Source organism: Acromyrmex echinatior, chromosome 18 (assembly GCF_024713525.1).
Source record: "Acromyrmex echinatior isolate Ae372 chromosome 18, ASM2471352v2, whole genome shotgun sequence".
NCBI lineage: Eukaryota > Metazoa > Arthropoda > Insecta > Hymenoptera > Formicidae > Acromyrmex > Acromyrmex echinatior.
In genome coordinates, this window is record NC_141869.1 from 6,863,421 (window position 1) to 6,885,134 (window position 21,714).

The window sequence follows — 21,714 nt, forward strand, 5'->3', positions numbered from 1 at the left end:
ATAAGTGATTCTTTAAACGTAGTTTGTAATTGATCGTATTTAAATATCGTTTGTATCTCTAAAACTAATACTTGAAATAAAAATATACAAATAATTCTTTTTCAGAAATTTTATTTTTCGAAAAATTTCTTGCTACAGTATTTTGAGTTACAAATTTTGAAATATTTCATATGTATTGCAGCTTTATGGCTGATATATATGTAGTTCGTTATATATTTTGCATTAAAATTCCATTTTTATGAAAAATGAAAATAAGAGGAATCTCCAATGGCCTTGATCTTAACAAATGTTTATATCCAGGTCATGATTCTGAACAACATTCAAAAGATTTTAATCATCGATTGGGTAACCTTAGATAATGATAACGACAGTGGTACTATGGCATTCAAGCCTCATAACTCGAAAAATACTTAATGAAAACATATGATGATACAGTATTTTGAAAAACTCTCAAAATAAGCTACAAAAATAAGCAAAAATTGGGATTTCCATTTTAAAAAATAGATGTGATCTTGTCGTAACCTTGGCGACGCCAAGATCAAACTGATAAGACCGATAGACAGACCTCTTTAAATCCTACAATTATTATCTAAAACATTGTTTCATGAAACTTATATTTTTCGACATTATTTCGGAAGCCTGGTATTCTTTTCTATATATATATATATGTACATGTGTATGTATATATATGACATACATAATATATACATAAAAAAATATGTATTGTTTAGAAGTTTAGATAAAAAGATAAAAAGATAAAAAGATTTTTATATCTAAGACTTGAAAGCGTTACGGTCTTAGACGCCCTACACTGAAATTTGCTTTCGAGTCTCAATTAGAAGATCACTAAATTTCTATAACACAAATCCGATAATTTTGTAAATTTGAGCCCACTACAATGAACGAATAACCAAAAAATAAAAGAAAAATTTCACTAATTTTAATAATTTTATCTTTTATTTTTATATTCATCTTGATATCATGGATATATTAATAAAACATTTATTTCATCCTTTCTTTCGTAATAATATATTGTATAATTATGACAATGTATATTTTCTTATCTTAGCTTTTGAAAATATTTCGGGAAAACGAATTTTTTAGTGTTCGTGGACACTCTAAAGATTACTTGTATCTATTTAAATTTTGCTTCTCCAAATTTTTCTGTATGTTGGAGTGTACATTTTATTGCCTGGTAATATTTAGATTCGATTGAGCAGACGTAGCATGCCAACCTCCATCTACAGGCATTGTCACCCCTGTCATAAAACTAGCATCGTCACTTGCTAGAAATGCAATAGTTTTTGCGATTTCCAAAGTGTCGCCGATTCTTCCTAAAGCATGCCCTTCTTTCAACTGCTCCAACAAGATTTTAATCTGTTCTTGGGTTAGTCCAGTGTTCCGAAGGATATTTGTTGATACAGCACCAGGATTTACGGAATTCACACGCACCTATATCATATTTTCAAAATAATATTTATTGCTATTGTTGAAAAAAAAAACAGCCATTATCCTTACACGCACCTGTCGTGATGCCAATTCTAAAGCAACGCAACGCGTAAATTGATCCAGAGCCGCCTTGCTCATGCAATATGACAGATTATTCTTCAGTGGTCTTAATCCAGCCACGCTTGAAACATTTACAATGTTGCCTTTCGTTTTGATTAAATGTGGCACTGCTAGTGTAGTCAATTGAAGTACTGATCGAACATTTACTTTGAAAATACTGTAAACACATTTACATAAAACACACGTTTTTGTTATATCAGTATGTTTTCAAAATAAAACAGAATTTATCAATATACATACATGTTTATACATACTATCAACTTATTATTACATACTTGTCATACTGTTCTAAGCTTGCAGTTTCTATACTACCGAATTCTGTAATTGCAGCGTTATTAACTAAAACATCTATTTTGCCGTAATGCTTGATCGTCGAGTCGATAATATTTTTCACATCATTCTCATTGGCTAGATCTCCCGTTACACTAAACGGTTTAGGTTGTCCACATTGTTCGGCTACCTTTTCTAAATTGTATTTATTACGTCCTGTTATCGACAATGATGCACCAAGTTGAGCAAAGTGAATAGCTGTTTCAGCTCCAATTCCTGAACTGGCCCCTGTTATCAGAACAACTTTTCCCGCAAAAGACATCTAAAATATATAAGATTCTTCAGACTGGATGTATCAAGTAGCGCACCACTCCTCAAGCATAAGTAAATTAAATCCGATCATATCAAATTGCTACATTATGTCATATAATCTAAGACACTAATATTACGAATATAATGTAATTATTATGTAGCTAATGGAACTATATTTGTATTTGCAAATATAAATTGTTCCTTTTAAAAAGATTAGACTTTGTGAAAAGAAAAAAAAATCAAAGTATGTAAAATTAAAACACCGGTTATTCTTTGGAATAATGTAAAACAATGTGTAAAAATTTGTGTTTAATAAATGTAGAATTACTTACTATGGTAGTACAATGAATAAAAAATGATACTGAACAATGTTCACAAAACGGCGAAACTTACAATTTCATCAAGCGAAACGCAATATTACATTTATAAGAACGAAATCCGTATTGTAACGGTATATATATTTACATATACATATATATATATATATATATATATATATACATATATAAGAGCAAACACGTACGATAATGTGATATCGACGTTAGTTTATATATTTATCTATCCCATCCCCTCCCCCCTTTCTATTCCGGAACGATAATGTTCATTTAATAGTGATTTTATATTAGGTTTTTTGTTCAATTTTTGAATGAAAAAACCGCGGATACTTTTTAAATGACCCAATAACAGATCATGAACCATTTCCCATTTTATCATATTTTAAATCATCTGTCCTCGCAAATAATAATTAATAATTATTATTATTTAGGCAGTTAAAAAAGTCATATTAATATAAAATAGCTCCAATTATTGTCAAGATTAAGTTACCTTTCGATCAATTAGGATACATTTAATATCATTTTGACGTTATCACGTAATCTGTTCTGCTTAGAAAATTTTCTCTTTTGTAATTACACAGTATATATATATATATATATATATGGAATTATACGATGAATCACTCTGAGCTTCCATTATTGAGAATGAATTAATTTGATTTTGATTTATTACTTCTCAATATATTTCATCAAAAACCAAAGAGAACAACAAATTACTATAAAAATAATATTCTAATGATTAAATCTGTATTCAATAAAATCAATAAAGAATAAAAGGAAAAGAAAGAAATGATATTTGTTTCGGAATATAATTATATAAAATAATAAATTACGTTAAAAAACGATAAAATTACCTTGAAAATAATATCACTTTCTCCTTTTTTTTCAATATTTTTAAAAATATGGTTACATAACAGCAATCGAAATGTTGTGTACATATATAAATTCTAATAAATAATAGAATACCGTGAGATATTTGTAGAATAAGAATACGTTTACACATCATCATTAATCGGGTTTAATAACAGAGATAAACAAATTTTCATATGACATGAATGTTTCCAATATATTCGATGCTGTAAGAATTGCGACAATATGCTATTGATTTTATCAATAATAGAGCGCAATTGATGCAACATGCTATATTTAGCCTGTCTGTCTATCCGGAAACATTGGTCATTATTAACTACTTGATGTGGCATGTATAAATTGATATTCGGTTCTTAATAAATAATATCTTATAAAATGCTAATATTTAGATTGTCTCAAATTACGAAAATACAGTAGCAAGGAAGTTTTAAAAAAATTAAGTAAAAAATTATTTGTAAATTTTTATTTCAAATAGTAATTTTTTAAATAATAAGATTTTTTAAATAATTTTTTAAATATAGCCATTGCAATTATAGACTACATTTAGATGGTCTGTTCATGAGTCGCGAATGTAATAATATTAATTAAAAAAAAGCTACTTCAACGCGCTTACTAATGCGAGATCTATGTAGGCAATCAACTGTTGATGCTTCTGACTGGCTATTGCAATCACTTTTGCGACTTTACAATGATTTCGCGAACACATTGTAATCCAGCACAATCACAAGTGACTATTTAAACGTAGTTTGTAATTGGTCGTATTTAAACTCTTGCATCTCTAAAATTAATGCTTGAAATAAAAATATACAAATAACTTTTTTTCGGAAACTTAATTTCTCTAAAAATTTCTTGTTATAGTATTTTGAGTTACGAATTTTGGGACATCTCGAGCATTGCTTCATGATTGATATTTATAGTCCGTTGTTTGCATTAAAAATTCATTTTTACGTAAAATAACAAAAAAAAAAGAAAAATAATCTTAACAAATGTTAATGTAAATTAATGATTCTGAACAACATTTAAAAGTTTTTAATCGTCGATCGGACACCTTGAATAATGCTAACGCCAGTGGGAGCGTAACTTTAAAGTTTTATAACTCGAAAAATACATAATGAAAAAATATGTTGATTTAGTGTTTTGAAGAGCTCTCAAAATAAGCTACAAAAATATGGGGATTTCCATTTAAAAATAAATGTAGCCCGATCTTGGCAACGTTACCCAAGGTTAAACTGATAAGACTGGTAGATCTTTTTAAACCTTACAACTTTATCTGAAACAATTTTTTTATAAAACATATTTTTCGAGATATATCTCGATCCTGCTATTTTTTCCTCACCCAGTATGTATAGGTATATATACTTTTAATATATGTATATACATAAAAAAATATGTACATACCACGTATTGATTAGAAATTTAGATAAATGATATAAGATTTTTAGAAGACAATAGAAGCTTTACGCTGTCTTAGACGCTCTACACTGGAATTTGCTTTCATGCTTCAATTAGAGGATTGCTAAGTTCTTAACACTAATCCGTTAATTTTTTAATTTCGATGAGCCCACAACGAATGAACAATCAAAAAATAAAAGAAAAATTTCATTAGTTTTAATAATTTTATCTTTTATTTTTGTATTCATCTTGATGTCATGGATATATTAATAAAACATATTTTATACTTTCTTTTGTAATAATTATATATTGTGTAATTATTAGAATGTAAAATTACATTTTCTGATCTTAGCTTTTGAAAATATTTTCAGAAAACGTATGTTTTAGTGTTCATGGACACTCTAAAAATTACTTATATCTATTTCAATTTTGCACTTCTCCAAATTTCTCTACATTGGAGCGTACATTTTATTGCCTCGCAACATCTAGATTTAAGCAGACATAACATGCCAACCTCCATCTACAGGCATTGTCACCCCTGTAATAAAACTAGCATCGTCACTTGCTAGAAATGCAATGGTTTTTGCGATTTCCAAAGTGTCACCATTTCTTTCTAAAGCATGCATCCCTTTCGATTGCTCGAAAACGGTTTTAACTTGTTCTTGGATCAGTCCAGAATTCCGAAGGATATTTGTTGGTACAGCGCCAGGATTTACGGAATTCACACGCACCTATATCGTATTTTCAAAATAATATTTATTGCTATTGTTGAAAAAAGAAAACAGCCATTATCCTTACACGCACCTGTCGTGATGCAATTCTAAAGCAACGCAACGCGTAAATTGATCCAGAGCCGCCTTACTCATGCAATATGGCAGATTATTCTTAAGTGGTCGTAATCCAGTCACGCTTGAAACATTTATAATGTTGCCTTTCGTTTTGATTAAATATGGCACTGCTAGTGTAGTCAATTGAAATACTGACCGAATATTTACATTGAAAATACTGTAAACACATTTACATAAAAAACACATTTTTGTTATATCAGTATGTTTTCAAAATAAAATAGATTTTATCAATATTCATACATGTTTATATAATACATACTATCTATATATAACTTATCATTACATACTTGTACTGTTCTAAGCTTGGAGTTTCTGTACTACATAATTCTACAATTGCAGCGTTATTAACTAAAACATCTAATTTGCCATAATGCTTGATCGTCGATAATATTTTTCACATCATTCTCATTGGCTAAATCTCCTGTGATAATAAACGATTTAAGTTGTCCACATTGTTCGGCTACTTTGTGTTTATTACGCCCTGTTATCGATAGCAATGCACCAAGCTGAGCAAAGTGTTTAGCTGTTTCAGCTCCAATTCCTGAACTGGCTCCTGTTATCAGAATAACTTTTCCCGTAAAAGACATCTAAAATAAATAAGATTTTTCATAGTGGATGTATTCAGTAATACACCGTTCATTAAGTTATAAGTAAAAATTAAATCCGATCACTTTAAATTACATTATGTCATATAATCCAAGACAGTGATAATACGAGAATCTAATCTAATTATTATGTAACTAATTTATATTTGCATTTGCAAATATAAATTAGCAAAAATATATATATAATTTTTTTTAGAGAGATTAAGTTTTTTGAGAAGAAGACAAAAAGAGATATATAAAATTAAAGCACATGTCGATTATTGTTTCAAATTATGTAAAACAATGCAGTTTGTGTTTAACAAATGTATAAATATTTACTGAGGTAGTACAATTGCAGCGGTAATATTTCGATATTGAATAATAACAAAATGGCGAAAGTTATAATCTCGAGCGATATAAAATGCAATATCATATTTGTGATGGCAAAGTCTGTAATGCAGCGGTATAATATGTAAGCAAATATTATATAATAATATGATATTGACGCTAATTTTACTTATTCTACTCTCTTTTATTCTCCAACAATAATACACGTTCATTTAATCATGACTTTACAACAGATCGTACAACATTTTACAAGATTGTCTTGAAATGATATATTGCTTCCTATCGTTATCTTTATTTTTTTATCTTTATTTGCTGTTATAATATATAAATTTCTATATATGTTGCAATGAGATAATGTGAAATCTGTAGACTAAGATTACGTTGCACATTTGTAATCATCATCATTAATCGGATCTAATAATATAAATAGTTATTGACTGCGTTCAGAAGAGAAAACTGACATTTTACATCAGTATATTACAGTTATTGACAGCGTCTATTTTATCTGGCAAAATCGGATAAACTGGATAATCAAATTTTATCCAGAAATTATTTCAACCTTAACAAAGAGATTGAAAAAGTAAAATCTAATTGTTTAAGTTATATTGTTATATATTATATGTGTTAATTAATATTTAAATATTAATAAAAAAATATGTAGTTTTTTTATATATTGGTCAAATGTACATATAAAAGAATATTTAAAAAATTTAAATTTTTAATATGTATTATAATTATGTCTATCCAAATTATAGAAAATGACTTTTTCATAATCCGGCCAGATAGTTGAACGATCCGATAAGGAGCACCTATCATGAAACAAGTTGAAATTAATTCCAATCGGAATCCATTCCGAATAATTCCATAATATCGAGTATGTAACTTTTTCCTTAGGGTGGAAACATGAAAAATGAAATTTTTTGTATGTATGTGTGTATATGTACATACTTACATACATCAAAATACATAAAAATCACTTTCACATTTCCGCTTTAGAAAAAAAGTTACATAATAGATACTCTGATGGCCGCACGGATTATAAAATATCGATCGAACATATAGAGGCCGGATATCCGTTGCATGTTTAGATCAGAAATATCATATTATTTAGATAATATTATAATCACATTTATCTAAAATATTATATTAAAATATTGATGAATATTTCACATAAAATCAATATTTCAAAATTTATCAAAGTTTATCTAATGTTTCTTGCTTACTCTAACGTTTCTTGGTTACGTCATGTGTTCTAAGGTAGTAATATTATAAATTTAATGTTATTGGTTGCGTAAAGCGCATGATGCGCACGACATATCATTATTTATTCTTGTTGCTCATCAAATATTAAATAAGGATAAAATAGACATCATGCGCATCGTACGTTTTATAGAACTCGCAGCCATTATAGCTAATAATATTATATTTGTATTTGCAAATATTGATTTAATTATGTAACAATAGTAAATTGTGTTTAAAAAAAATATATAAATACTTACCATAGTAAAAACGATATTGAACGATTCACAAAATTTATAATTTCGAGCGAAAAAAGATACAATATTGTATTTGTAATAGATGCGTATCAGTGCATGATAACTAAACACGCTATACCATAAATGCATAACTTAAATTGGCACTTTACATACTTATAAGACATATCCCACTCCTTTATTTAAAAACAATAAGACGCTCATTTAGTCACGATTAAATTATAACAGATGACAAAACGTTTCCTGTTGTAAGATATATTTTGAATTGTCTATCATTAATGCGCATATAATTAATAATTATAGCCCAAGCAGAAGAAAACATCAAAGCAGTTCGCAATAAAAAATTTTTTATATAAGAATATACATATATATATATATATATATATATATATGCATATATGTGAATATAATATATATATATGTATAATATATATATGTATATATATATATATATACATATTATTGTATATGTAAATTATGTATGTAAAATTATGTACGATATAAATATAATATATACATAAAATATGTCCATATAATAAAATATGTCTCTTTCTTTTGTAAAGTTATTGTTTGATACACAGAAAAAAATAATAATAATGAATTAAATGATATCCCGGGAAATAATAGAATATTTGACAATAATGAAACATTAACATATTCTTACCATATTTTATATATTGGGTCATCTAAAAAGTATCCGCGGTACTTTGTCACTAGATATATGACCATCAACATACATCTAGTGACAAAAAACCGCGGATACTTTTTAGATGACCCAATACATGCACTAAAGATATATTCACACAACTTACATAACCGTATAAACGTGTGCATAGAGAAAATTATCCAATCGCATTTCTCCTATAAAGACGCACGTAAAATTTGATAAGCGGGAAGCACAGACTCTTGCATACACGTTATGCATAAGAAAATCTACCAATCGAAGTTCTCCGTTTTTTTTTTCTATGAAATAAAGAACTCTGATTAGTTCGATTTCTTATACCTCATGTGTTATGCGTTATGCAAGAGTTTGTGCTCTCCGCTATAAGATAATTTTCGTTGTGCATACGTTTATACGGCAATACAAGTTTGTATGGATATGTGTGGATTAAGTTTAACTTTTGTCGCGCGATAGAAATTATATATCTATTATTTCCAAACAACCGAGGCGTTGATTGGATATTGCACCAACTTCCACCACGCAGCAAACGTCCTGTGTGCAGAAGCCAAAGAACTAGATCCGCCATTTTCTATCCAATTAGAACCTATGCCAATGGGCGAGTTTAAGACAGCAAAGCGGCTAGGTATACTTATCGAGCGGATGAATATGATTGATTCTTATTTGTGAATCCAACCAATCATTTAATTGCTCAACGAACAGACCTAGTCACTTTGTCGATTTGAATGCGCCCATTGACTGCATTCGGCGAACTTCTTAGAGCATATAGACATGGAAGGAGCCTATGTCTCCTGTGACTCAAATGTGTGTTCAAGATGCATGTGAGAGAGAAAGATTACATGGAACTTTCGTCCTCTATGCGTCCATGTGTCAACGATGCAGACACTGGCCTAGTTTCCATTGAGCATTCTAAACTACAATTGAGCATTCCCCTGTCGTTCGACTGTAACGGGACTGTAGTTGATTGGTTCTTACATTCTGATCCAGTTTAAACGCTTGGTGAAAACTAGGCCATTATACAATAGTTAGTATAATATGTTACGTTACAATATAATTATTATCAGCATTTTAAAGCATGCGCAGGGAGAACGAATGTTCCTAGTATATATTCATCTTTTTTACACTCATTTTCTTATATATCTTTCTCTCTCACACGCATCTTGGAAACAATTGAACGACAATGCTCCCTCCATGTTTATATGCTCTAAGGCGAACTCAATAGTTGAGTGAGCGCTTATTATTATTGGTGTTATTATTATTCTTTTAGATCATCCAATCAGCAGTTTAGACTTGGAAGAATACATTAATAGCAGGAAGCACTCACTCAACTCGAGTTGAACGCGCCCATTGGCTCCTTTTAGGCAAATATTACATTTGTCATACAACAAATTTTTCAAGCGTGTTATTTGCTACAAAATACAGAGGATCTCGGATCTCTTTGTCCTGTAGCCAATCAACAGACTTGAAAAATTTGACATATAACAAAAAACGAACGCATGTAATATTGGCTGCGAAGATTCGATAACTTCTTTATCCTGTAGCCAATCGCAGGCTTGAAAAATTTATCGTACGACAAATATACAATAAATCAGCCTTAAGCCTAATCTAACTAGCATTTCCACCTAGCACTTGTTACGTGTATTAACTAGTAACTTTCTATTAAATTATATCAAGAAACTCACTAGAGAGTCGATTATGTATCTTGGGCTATGTTCTAAAACTTCCTTTCCGAGGAAGATTTTACTCTATATATTATAATATGTATTATGTGTACTATATATTTCCTATAAGTAAAATTTTCTTCGGAAAGGAAGTTTTGGAACGTAGCCTTAAAATGAGATAAAAATTACAAAAGTAAAAAAAAAAACACTAAAATATTCATAATTGAATTAGTCAAAACCTAGTAATCGTTGCTCACTTTTGTAATTTTCATCTCATTTCAAAAACACTCAACACAGATTGAGCAATTTAGAGCTAAGAGTAATTTCTTATATATAAGGCCGTGGTGCAATTTATGTTGATAATGTTTATGAGCATCATTTGTCTTCGTTTAATATTTGACAAACAACAAGGATGAAATGATTTTTAAGCGTTGTGAGCGTAAATCGGACCACGGCCTAATACATATATGTATAATATTTATATTTTATATTTAAATTATATTTAATACATACTCAATCCTGCTCACCACACCTAGCTCTGAAATCCACCATCCTCCTCTCTTAAGCGTGGGTGAAGGACTGATCTTAGTCGCCATCTTAGTCGCCTAGTTCTGGCTTTCAATGGCTGCGTTCAGCGGACTCAAAAGTTGAGTCTGAATTATTAACTATAAGGCTGCTTTTTCATACTGACGCTTGACGCTCATTTTAGCGTCAAAAATTGACGAATATCAAACATTAATGGCTTAGTTTCCACCAAGGATTTAAACTTCATATTTTGATCCGGTATAAACCCTCGGTGGAAACTAGGCCAATTTTGATCACGTGACCTGTTTGACGCTCGAATTGAGCGTCGAACGTCAAAGCTGAACTCATTTAGCGTTTTTGATCAGACTTGAAAAATTTGTCATACAACAAAAAACGGATGCATGTAATATTGGTCTAAGAATACAAGGTGCCTATTGTGCATAACAATACTGGAAACAATCAAATTTTATAAACTAGGCCACTAGGCCTTGTGGTTTCTATAGAGCACTATAATACAGGTTCGCATCCACCATTTTTAGTCCTTTCCCCTCTCTTTGTTCTCTTTTCAATCTTCTTGATTTAGCGACAGAGTGGAGAAAGAGCAAGGGATTGAGGAAAGGAGCAAGAGAGTGAAAAAAAGACTAAAAATGGCGGATGCAAATACTCATATTATAATGCCTATATATCTCTGTTCACCCTCATCCTTCTTATCTACGCACAATTCATGCTAGCGCTCATAATCGCGTGCGCGCGCATGAGCCGCCATTTTGTCACGTTTTATTTCTACGCGCATCCCCCACCAGGATTGAAAACAAGCGAAGGTCGACGCTGCTCGTCGTGATCGGGGACTCAGCGCATTTTGGTTAGGTTACGGACTGCGTTGTTACGTCTAGGATTTCGAAATAGTAAGTAGAACCGTTCCGTAGCCGTTGTGTTCGTTTCCACGTCCGCGTCTCGCCGGTTATGCTCGGCGTGTCGTCCGCGCGGCGACGCTGCGCCTCTGCTTGAGCTCCGCGCGCGCGGTGTGTTTCACTTTCTCACGGAAGAGAAAGAGAGAGAAAGAGAGAGTGAGTGAGAGAAAAAGATCTTCTTAAAGGCGAAAGGCGGCCTTGCTTGGAAGTTAGATGTTCGCGGCCGGATGGCTTAAGCATCGTCACTTGGATAGCGTTGATACCGTTGTCGTTATCGTCGCCGCCACTACCGCTCGTCGCGCCACTCGACACTCCTCGTCCGGCGTCACGACGCCACCGTCATTCCTCGTCGACGCCACGTTACGAGGAATGCAGCACGTTCTGTTTTCATTATAACCTCTAACGCTCGCTATAACCTATATAATTATAACCTCAGACCCGTGTCAAGACACGACCCGACGCCGATCGACCGAGTTTGGGCCGATCGCGCTGCTGATTCCACGCGATTATCGTTTGTCTTGTAACCGACGAAGACTTGGTCGGTGGAGGGGGGAGGAAGAGGGGAACCTCAGTTTGCCGATAATTATTCGCCGTAGTATGTTGCTCGTAATATCATGACGCGTTCCCGTTGTGCTTCTCGGAAGGGATACGCGAACGTCGTTCACGTATCTACGCCGTAAACTGCCTTATGGCGGCTCGCCGCATGATGTAACCTCCGATTCGCAGAGGATCACTCGCGTGGAATCGTAATCTCGAGACAGATCGCCTTAATCACCTTGTGAGTTCTCGTAATGTCGAGCCATTTTGCAATAAAAACGTGCAATTTGCGAATATTGAACAATAAATGAATTCTCGTCGATCGTGTAGCTGCAACAGGTTTGTGAATCTAGCGTCCCATTCATCTGACTTGAATTCGCGAGATCAATCGTACGATTTATATGTAATGACATTCTAGAGCCATGCAAGCAGGCTTTCTTACTGTTTTTTTATGTTTCCTGTGATTTCAGTGATGAAATAATTTAAAGGCCAAATAAAATGGATGTTGCCGGAGATTTGAATCTACAATGGGTAGGAGACGTAGAGCTCCACGAGGAAGTAATATGCGGCCTGGAGGCACAACTGGTCGCATCAGAGGAAGAAGTGATTGGTGCTTGCGAGGAAGTGGCAGTGGAGGAAACCGTCGAATCCGTTCCTGACATAGTACCTACCACTGAAACTGAGATACTCATGGTACCTCAATCCAATGATATGGAATCGATCTATATAGTACCACAAGATCAGGGGCATGACTATCTGAATATACAAGTCACTGAAGAAGTAATAGCCGACAATTGGGACAGATCTGGTCCAGATGATGGGTAAGTTTCAATATACAATATATATATGAAAGATGTGTTCTTTAGATTTTAGACTTTTTACTTCATTCTTTATATATATATATATATATATATATATATGTATATATATATTAGGTGCGCAACTAAGTTCTCGCTGTTATTTTGATGCATTTTCATCAAAATAACATATAACAGCGAGAACTTAGTTGCGCACCTAATATATATAATGGATGTATCCAAAAGCATAATCGTTCACTGAACGATCAGTGAGTGGTCATGTTTTTGAATGCACTTATTAAGACAGAAAGAAAGAAAGAAAGAAAAAAGTTGTAGAGAATTCTGTGCAAGAGATTCACCTAAAAAAAATAGACCTTTTGTCGTTGCATTGGATCACAATAAAATTTTCTATCTACTTCAAATGTAAATCAAGTTTCTTTTAACTCTAAGTGTATATTAGTTTAGCCATAAAGAAGAGACTTAAAATAATCCACTTCCCTTTAATAAAGTCTTGTTATGCTTAAACTTTTTACTGTTTTAATCTAAATAATATTTTTGTATTTTTGTGCGTATCTGTAAATTGAAAAATTATTCTTTGATTCTTTCATAGTTTGCCTACTATGAATAAATTATTTTTTTTTAAAGAGTGGAGATTCCAGAGGCCAAGGTGACTAATGAAAATCTCCTGGAGTACGATGACATGGAAATACCATTGCCGATTGATCAGGATTCTTATTCTAATGCTCGGCCATATCCATGTGATTACTGTAGTCGCAGGTTCCGAAAGAAAGCAAATTTGATGAACCACATTGTGGCACATCAGACAGATCGGCCGTATGGTTGTAATCTATGTGGATCACGCTATGTACGCAAGTGCGACTTGAATAATCATCTAAAAGTCCATGCATATGCACCATCATCACAAGATGGTCTCGAGGACGACCTAAATGATGAGGACTCATTAGTTGCGGAAGAGGACGTGACGACTGGTGGCAATAAAGGCAGGCGCAAAAAGGTGCAATCAAGTGCACCGCGCAAACGGAAGAACAACACCGCCGCTGGTGCGCTGAAACGCAATTTCGAAGAAGTCAAGATAGAGATGGGCAAGTATGTGTATGAACCAGACAATGCTTACAAGGACACATTATTCTACGAGGACGAGCTGACTGATGGTTATTCTGCACGCAGCGGCAATTATGCATCTAGCTCGAAGTGGCAGATGGAGGAGATGTCTTCTACAGGCAGGCAACAGCAGCAGCAACAACAGCAGCAGCAGCAGCAATGGCCTATCACCGATCCAACAAAGCCATATGTTTGTCAGACTTGTGGCATTGGCTTTGCTAGAGAGAAGGCATTGGCATCACATGCTCGCATTCATGGTGGTGATAGTCCGTTTGAATGTACTTCATGTGGTGATATGTTTTGGGATATCAACAGTATGCGGGAACATGTGCGTATCAAGCATGGCGGAACCATCTCCCAAATATCTGATGCAGAGGAATATGAGAATGATGCCACTTACACAGGCGATAACGAGAGGATCGGCGAGTTTTATTGCAATACCTGTGCAGTACCGTTCCATCGTTTGGATTTACTTAAACGCCATCAGAAGTAAGTATTTTAAATTTGCACAGAGTATTCTAAAACTTGTCTCAATGAACGTAAATGTTTAGATTATATTATCCAAATATAATGATATTTTTAAAAGTAAAATGTTTCAATTCTGAATATGGTACAATTTTGAATGAAATAAAATTTGAATCCAATTTTTAAAGTCCAAGTTTGATTTTTTTCTGTTAGGTATCTCCTTCTGTATAATAATATCAGGATTTCAAACTTGAACCTCGAAAATTAGATTCAGATCTTATTTAATTCAGAATTGTATTATGTACGAAAATATTGTTTTACCCTAATTGAAAGTTTATAAATTTCATAAACATAAAATGTTATTTTTGATTATGGAATATATTGGGTGCATTCCGTTTTCATATTCATACGTTGTAAAAAGCAGTTAATCCTTGTTCATCAAATATTAAATAAAGACAAATGATACTTATAAGCACTGTAAGCGCAAAACAGAACCTGACCTATTATCGTGGATGTGATATTTGAAAATTTGTTTATGTGAAGTTTAATATCATACGTAGAATTCACTTGAAGCCAGAGATTACAGTAGAGTCCAGTCAGCATCACATGTGCAATGTTTGTGGAGAAGAGTTTGAGGAGGCTCTAGCACTGTTAGCACACGCGGAACTTCATGCTTCAAGGTATTTCCGACTTTTATTAATTTACTATTAATAATCAATATTGCAGAATCAGTAATATTCAATTTTGCGAATTTATAATAATATTTTGTCAACATAATTTACTGCTCGAGCTAGAATTGGTAGAAGAAATATGTAACAATAATATTGATTGTATATGAAGCGATTTCGTTTCTTTGAATTGAATAAATTTCAAATGCATTTATAGAGCATATGTATACTTATTTAATAATTTATTTAAAACAAGATCTCCTAGTCGTCGTTGCCTATTATGTGGAGCAAGATGCCGTGATGAAGCAGAAGTCGCGGAGCATATGCGACAGAATCATGCTGATGATGCACCGCCAAATACATGTACATTGTGTGGAAAGACGTGCAAAGACAAACGCAGTTTATTGAAGCATTCGTGGATACATAACGTCGATAAGACCTTCGGTTGTACAAAGTGCACAAAACGCTTCCACAATAAAGCTCGATTACGAAGGTATAAATGAAATAATATAAATAAATTTTAGCTTTGCAGATTATGCATGTTATATCATCAAAATATATACATTAGAATATTTTATTTATTATGATTTCTTTGCTAAAAATATAGCTCTTTTATTTTTCATAGAATTGTTTTATTTCATCGAAAATATATTGTGTTACAGACATATGGTATCACATCGCAACAAAATGGTAGCATGTGACGAATGTGGTGAAGAATTTCCTGATGGACGCGCTCTCGTAAGCCATCGTCATTCACATAATAGGGAATTAGGTGGCCGTTCTTTCCCCTGTCGTGAGTGCGGGAAAACCTTTGGTAGTCGCAGTTCACAGCAGATTCATATACGTATTCACACCGGCGAAAGGCCCTATGGTTGTCGATTCTGTTGGAAGGCTTTCGCAGACGGCGGTACCTTGAGGAAACATGAGCGCATCCATACTGGCGAGAAACCGTATGGATGTGCGATTTGTCCTCGGGCATTTAATCAAAGAGTGAGTTGATTGTTATAATGTACGAATAATGAATATGCATTAGTTAAAAAAAAAATAGTAAGGCATATTGCATAAACTATAAGTATCTTCTCTTTTATGGAACTTTTCATGTCAATGATTTGAAAAATGAGTTTAGTTAACTATATTGTTCCAAACCAAAATAAATTATAATTTAGCAGCTATACATATAAAATATAGCTGTTTAGTACAATTTTAAAGCAGAGATAATGAAACTGTTCTAAAAATTATATATTTTCCTTTTTTGATTATCAACTTAAAATAAAATTTATTTTTTCTACAGGTGGTTCTCCGAGAACATGTGCGTGCTCATCATTCCGGTCCGGATCCAAAATGCGTGGGCAGTGCAGAACCGTATTTGTGTAAGGTATGTGGCGATTCATTCAGCACTTCCGAAGAGGTAGTAGCACATATAGTGCAGCATTGCGATGATAATACTGCGTTGAAACGCCAGCCACAGACTGGACCGCGCAAGTATAAGAGAAGACGCAAAGCAAAGCCTCTTGAGACGAATACAATGGTACGTAGAAATGAGTTCACGTACGACATGATAGAAGGTAGTGGTGCTACCGGTACTGGTAGTGGTAATATTGGCAGTGGTGGTGGCGGTGGCACTGGCACTGGCGGTTCTGATTCGGAAGACAACACGAAGCGGAAACTTGGCAAGAAGAACAAGCAACATCGATCGAACGTCGAGGAAGGCTATCAGAATGTATTAAAAAGTTTTGAAAGCTCTCTACAGAATATAAACTCTATTGTGAGTAACTCCAAGTTGAATGCATCCAAATCGAAGGTCTCAAAGAAGAAGTTGCGCAAAGAAGAAAAGAAGCAGGAAACGCAAACATCGAATCAGTCAGGCCGGCCAAAGATGATACACACACAGAAGACGCGGGTGCCGGTAGAAGTGGGTAGTGATGGCGCGAAAAAGGGCCAGAAGACAAAGACGATGGTGACCCGAACGCCAAAGGTAATGCCGAATGAGCACAAGTCTGGCATTTTTCCGGGTGGTGAGCGGAATCGGCCACGCACAAAGAATGTCAGTTATCACATTGAGGGTAAATCACAGCTCATACCGGCAACGTTCTCGACGAAATCAAAGGAGAGTATGTCTACGATGTCGACACAGCAATTACTGGCGAATGTCAAGCAGGAGCCAAGCCACGTGCAAAAGGCCACAGGTGACAGTCACAGGAATAACAATGGTAACATTTTAACTCTTGGTAAAATTCAGGAGTCATCAAACAAGAAAAAGTCAATTACTACTAAGAGGACCAAGAGGCAGAAGCACCCAATAAAGCAGGAATTGAATACGTTGATAGTAACGGAAGAGCAACAGCAGCAACAAGAACAGCAACAGCAGCAACAACAACATCCGCAGCAGCAACAGCAGCAGCAGCAGCAGCAGCAGCAGCAGCAGCAGTTGTTACAATTACGTAATAATAATAATAACAATAACAATATCATGGAGATCAGTGACGATCAGGTACAACTGATGGAGCACGCAGTGGACGGTAGCAATCTGGAAGTAGCTTTTGAGGCAAGTGTCGTTACTGCTCAAGAAGACGAGGAAGAGAGCATATTGCCACACAGCACCGCGCATGAGATGGACAACGGAGCAAGAGATAACAACGTTAAGCTTAGTGTCAAAGTGGAGTCTGCGCCGCCGAGGATGCTCGCTATACATAGTGTTATTGCGTCAGTAGATGATGTCCCGGAAACGATAATACCGGACAGGGTGGAGTATACGTGCGAGATGTGTGCCGCGGTGTTTTCCAGCCGTGCCGAATTATTGGTGCACGTGCCGATACACATTTGATTTAATAATTTGTCCGAGCCGAAGAACGGCGCGGAGGTTTGTTCTACTTTAGTATATTTGTTTAAACGAATCGCATAATTATTTATCACGGATGAGATTTGTTGTTTTACAAGGGAAAAAGTGACGATTGTTAAAGCCTCTCTTATCATCACCGCTATCTCATCACTCTTTTCCTTCTTATTGTATTCTTCGATTCTCTATCAAGCATCACAAAATTCCATCGACTACATATAACTTCTTTAGTTGCAATTTGTTTTTAACATGTTTCGCATATTAATGGATTTATTGAACATCTTTTAATTCGATTAGTATCACTTGAGAATTATTTCAGAAACTTTATATTATACTGTAGACTCAAGTTTCATTTTTTTTTTAATATATAATATATACGGATAAATAATCGAAATTGTGTTGATAACAGGATGGATATTACAATATATGTATATATATATATATATAATATATAATTGAAATTTGTATTGAAATATAACATTGATAAAATTGTAGTTTTCGAGAAAGTACTGTGATGGATGTTGGATCGAAGAAGAAAATACATATAAACACAATTTTTTATGTATTCATTACAATATGAACATTATGAAAATAAAATGGAGAAAACAGATCTTAAATTAAACATTGATTATACTCCATAATACACTATATTTTAACGTTATTTTTTTTATTATTATAATTTAATTTTAAGCATTACACATAGAAAAACTTAAAACATAAAACCTAAAACTTAAACCTAAAACATAAAACTTAAAACATAAGACCTAAGCAATAAGGAAATCAACATGTTGGATTCGCTATTTCTTAGGCTTCAAGAGGATGTAAACCGTAAGCTATAAATTGTAAGTGACGATATATCGGCCACAGAACTTATGTTTTTAGGCCGTAAGAATTGGATTTTGCTCAATTTGCTTAAGTCTAACGGTTAAAGCCTGAGGACAGTTTAAAGACAGAAATTATTGTCTTAATCTCTTTTCACTTATAACTTAAGGTCTCTTAAAGCAAGATTGTGGACTGAGACTTATGATATTACGGTTTGTACGATATATGATTGAGATCTGGTCGATTCACTTACTTGAGTCTTAAGTTTTTCTATGTGCCATGGCTTTTAATCCATGGAGTTTTTTATTTTTGGATTACTGAATTGATCGAACGAAGGCAAAGAGTAAAGTGTTGAATTACTATGCGATCTTTATTTTAGTATTTGTTAGTTGCAATCAATATATATGATTAACATCTATGTGACATAAAATCTTTATTGTAAACGTTTGTTATTCTATTAATCCAGTTTTTCCAATTTTTGTTTTTTCAAAAAGAGAAAACGGGATTTAAAGAGGATATTTATTGTGTCAAAACGAAACAAGCATTGAAACGAGTATTGAATACAATACGAATTTTAAATGATAATATGTGAATGCTTAAAAAACATTGGAATTAATGATGATTATAAAAATCGTCATAGACGACTTGAATAGTTTCAAGAAAGAAAGATTAACTGTACACATAATATTTGTAAAACACTGCACGTAGTAGGATATTTTTGTGTGAATGTTAATTTCTATGTAATGATTCATAGCGAATTCGATTGCACATTAAAGCTGTCGTATACAGATTAACATAAAAATGTGTATTTAATTAATATAGATATAGAAACGGATAAAACCGTGAAATCCTTACTTTATTGTGCTGTTAGGTAAAATATGTATTTCATAATTCGAAATATTTGCACTTTTACACTCAGAAAAAATCAGTATACAACGGTTTTAATATACAGTGTGCATTAGTGCATCAAATCAAATTCGCTATTAGTATATATGTTTCGCGAGTGGTCACATAATCATCTCTCTCAATCAATTTGAGATGCGACATAGTTATACATATAATTTTACAAGCAAACAAAAAGAGAGAGAACCAATTATGATATAAACACTGTCTCGAATACTAAGCAATCTACCGCGATACACCGACGGTCCTGTAAAAATGGATTTCTGTTGGATCTGCACGTCAGATTTTACAAAATTAATGACTATGTTCTTGTACATATATTAGTTATATTCTTAAGTTGGCTTTTTTGGTATCATATATAGAAAAAAGAATATATATATATTGTGTGTGTGTGTGTGTGTGTGTGTGTATGGTGTGTTATATATATATATTACATTATGTATTATATATAATATATGTACGCGTATATGCAATATATATACATATATACATATATATATATATATTCAAAATTGTAAAATATGGAAAAGTAAAAAATGCCACATTAATATGGCTGTTACATTCGACGTATAATAAATGACTATTGTTATTTCTATTACGTGGCTGAGAGTTATGAGTTTTATCTAATTCACATCTTTTTTTTTCATACATATAGCGATTATATAACGCATAAGGAAGAGATCTCATTTAAGTTTCTATAAAATAGACACATTAAAAAGAAGTGTATGTATTGATATAATATTATGAGAGATTTATACATTTTGTGTTTCTTTTTTAAATCTTCTCGAAGACGTGTATTTCTCTGTATACTTCTCACTACATTGTATAAATATTCGTACATTTTTCATATATAAGTTATGAATTAACGTCATTGATCGTTAATTGAAAACACTCGGCGGTTTACATATAAAAAATTACACAATTCTAAAATTATATAATTCACGAATAATTGTGATGTATGAAATATTATTCTTCAGATTTATTTAAATCTTTTTTACGAGATGATTATGACAAGATGGAGATTAGATTCAGTACTTCTGTCGTCTTTCTAATTTTTCAAAAACCTATATTTGGATAACATTATTCTAATAGTAATTTTTTTTATTGTATCGTGTATTTGAAGTATTAATTATCGAAAACTGATCTCGTTTTTATATCACACAATACAGATAACTAGCGTTGATAGAGTGATAGAGAGAGGAGAGAGAAAATGGGACAGAAAGAGAGAGCAACGCACATTGTGTAATATGCTGTAGTAGAACAATTGTTGCCGAATGTTTAGGAAAAAGAAAGAAACACTTGAATGTATCCTCCTTAGCTTGACGTTGATACGTATTTTAGACAACTGTATTTATATCTCCACGATGTTGATTAAGGCAATCAATCAAAAAAAAAATTGAAAAAAGTAAAAAAGGTAAAATGACAAAAAAAAAGAAACGAGCGCGTGTTCTATTTTTGTATAACCAAAACGTATTTTGAATACGATAAAAATTTTCACATTCTCAAAATGCGCGTTTTTTCGCAGTAAGATGTACATTTTATTGTTTAATACTGTGATGTGACAAAATCGGCGGCGTGCAGTGCCTACCCAGAACTTCATTTCTATAGAGGGGAAGGAGGAAGGAAAAAAAGTGAAAGAAAGAAAGAGAACATAGGATTTTCAAGAGAACGAGAGATTCTGTTGATTAAGAAAATATTGGCGAAAGGAATCTTGAATATCGTGAGATTGGACGAGACCGCATCGTTAAAAGAAAGCTTCACATTGTA

The 21,714-nt window shown here is 32.9% G+C and overlaps 3 protein-coding genes across 9 annotated transcripts; 1 reads left to right on the forward strand and 2 right to left on the reverse strand.

Annotated features, from left to right (window-relative positions):
- Positions 1-94: 94 nt before the first annotated feature.
- LOC105144929 (uncharacterized) lies at positions 95-5,363 on the reverse strand. 3 transcript variants are annotated; one of them, XM_087415516.1, is made up of 4 exons: positions 5,263-5,363; positions 1,845-2,161; positions 1,525-1,726; positions 95-1,452 (listed from the first exon to the last, which is right to left on the reverse strand). In XM_087415516.1, the coding sequence occupies exons 1-4, from the start codon at positions 5,266-5,268 to the stop codon at positions 1,186-1,188; spliced, it is 792 nt and encodes a 263-aa protein (XP_087271642.1). In that variant the 5' UTR covers positions 5,269-5,363; the 3' UTR covers positions 95-1,185. The 3 variants fall into 3 exon arrangements, with proteins under 3 accessions (XP_087271642.1, XP_087271644.1, XP_087271643.1); XM_087415518.1 differs by having other exon boundaries at positions 5,214-5,304; XM_087415517.1 differs by lacking the exon at positions 5,263-5,363 and adding an exon at positions 2,484-2,628.
- On the reverse strand, positions 3,358-8,192 carry LOC147906779 (uncharacterized). The gene is given in 5 exon segments (XM_087415520.1): positions 3,358-5,479; positions 5,553-5,753; positions 5,884-5,976; positions 5,978-6,183; positions 8,028-8,192. Coding segments are annotated over 5 exon segments (636 nt in total). The 5' UTR covers positions 8,154-8,192; the 3' UTR covers positions 3,358-5,469.
- A 3,442-nt stretch (positions 8,193-11,634) lies between these two features.
- LOC105144791 (uncharacterized) lies at positions 11,635-21,384 on the forward strand. Of its 5 annotated transcripts, XM_011053947.2 has the most exons (8): positions 11,635-11,791; positions 12,805-13,155; positions 13,777-14,238; positions 14,320-14,742; positions 15,279-15,398; positions 15,643-15,879; positions 16,049-16,376; positions 16,678-21,384. In XM_011053947.2, the coding sequence occupies exons 2-8, from the start codon at positions 12,833-12,835 to the stop codon at positions 18,208-18,210; spliced, it is 3,426 nt and encodes a 1,141-aa protein (XP_011052249.1). In that variant the 5' UTR covers positions 11,635-11,791; positions 12,805-12,832; the 3' UTR covers positions 18,211-21,384. The 5 variants fall into 5 exon arrangements, with proteins under 5 accessions (XP_011052249.1, XP_011052245.1, XP_087271630.1 ...); XM_011053943.2 differs by having other exon boundaries at positions 13,777-14,742; XM_087415504.1 differs by lacking the exon at positions 11,635-11,791 and adding an exon at positions 11,820-11,953 and having other exon boundaries at positions 13,777-14,742.
- Positions 21,385-21,714: the final 330 nt, after the last annotated feature.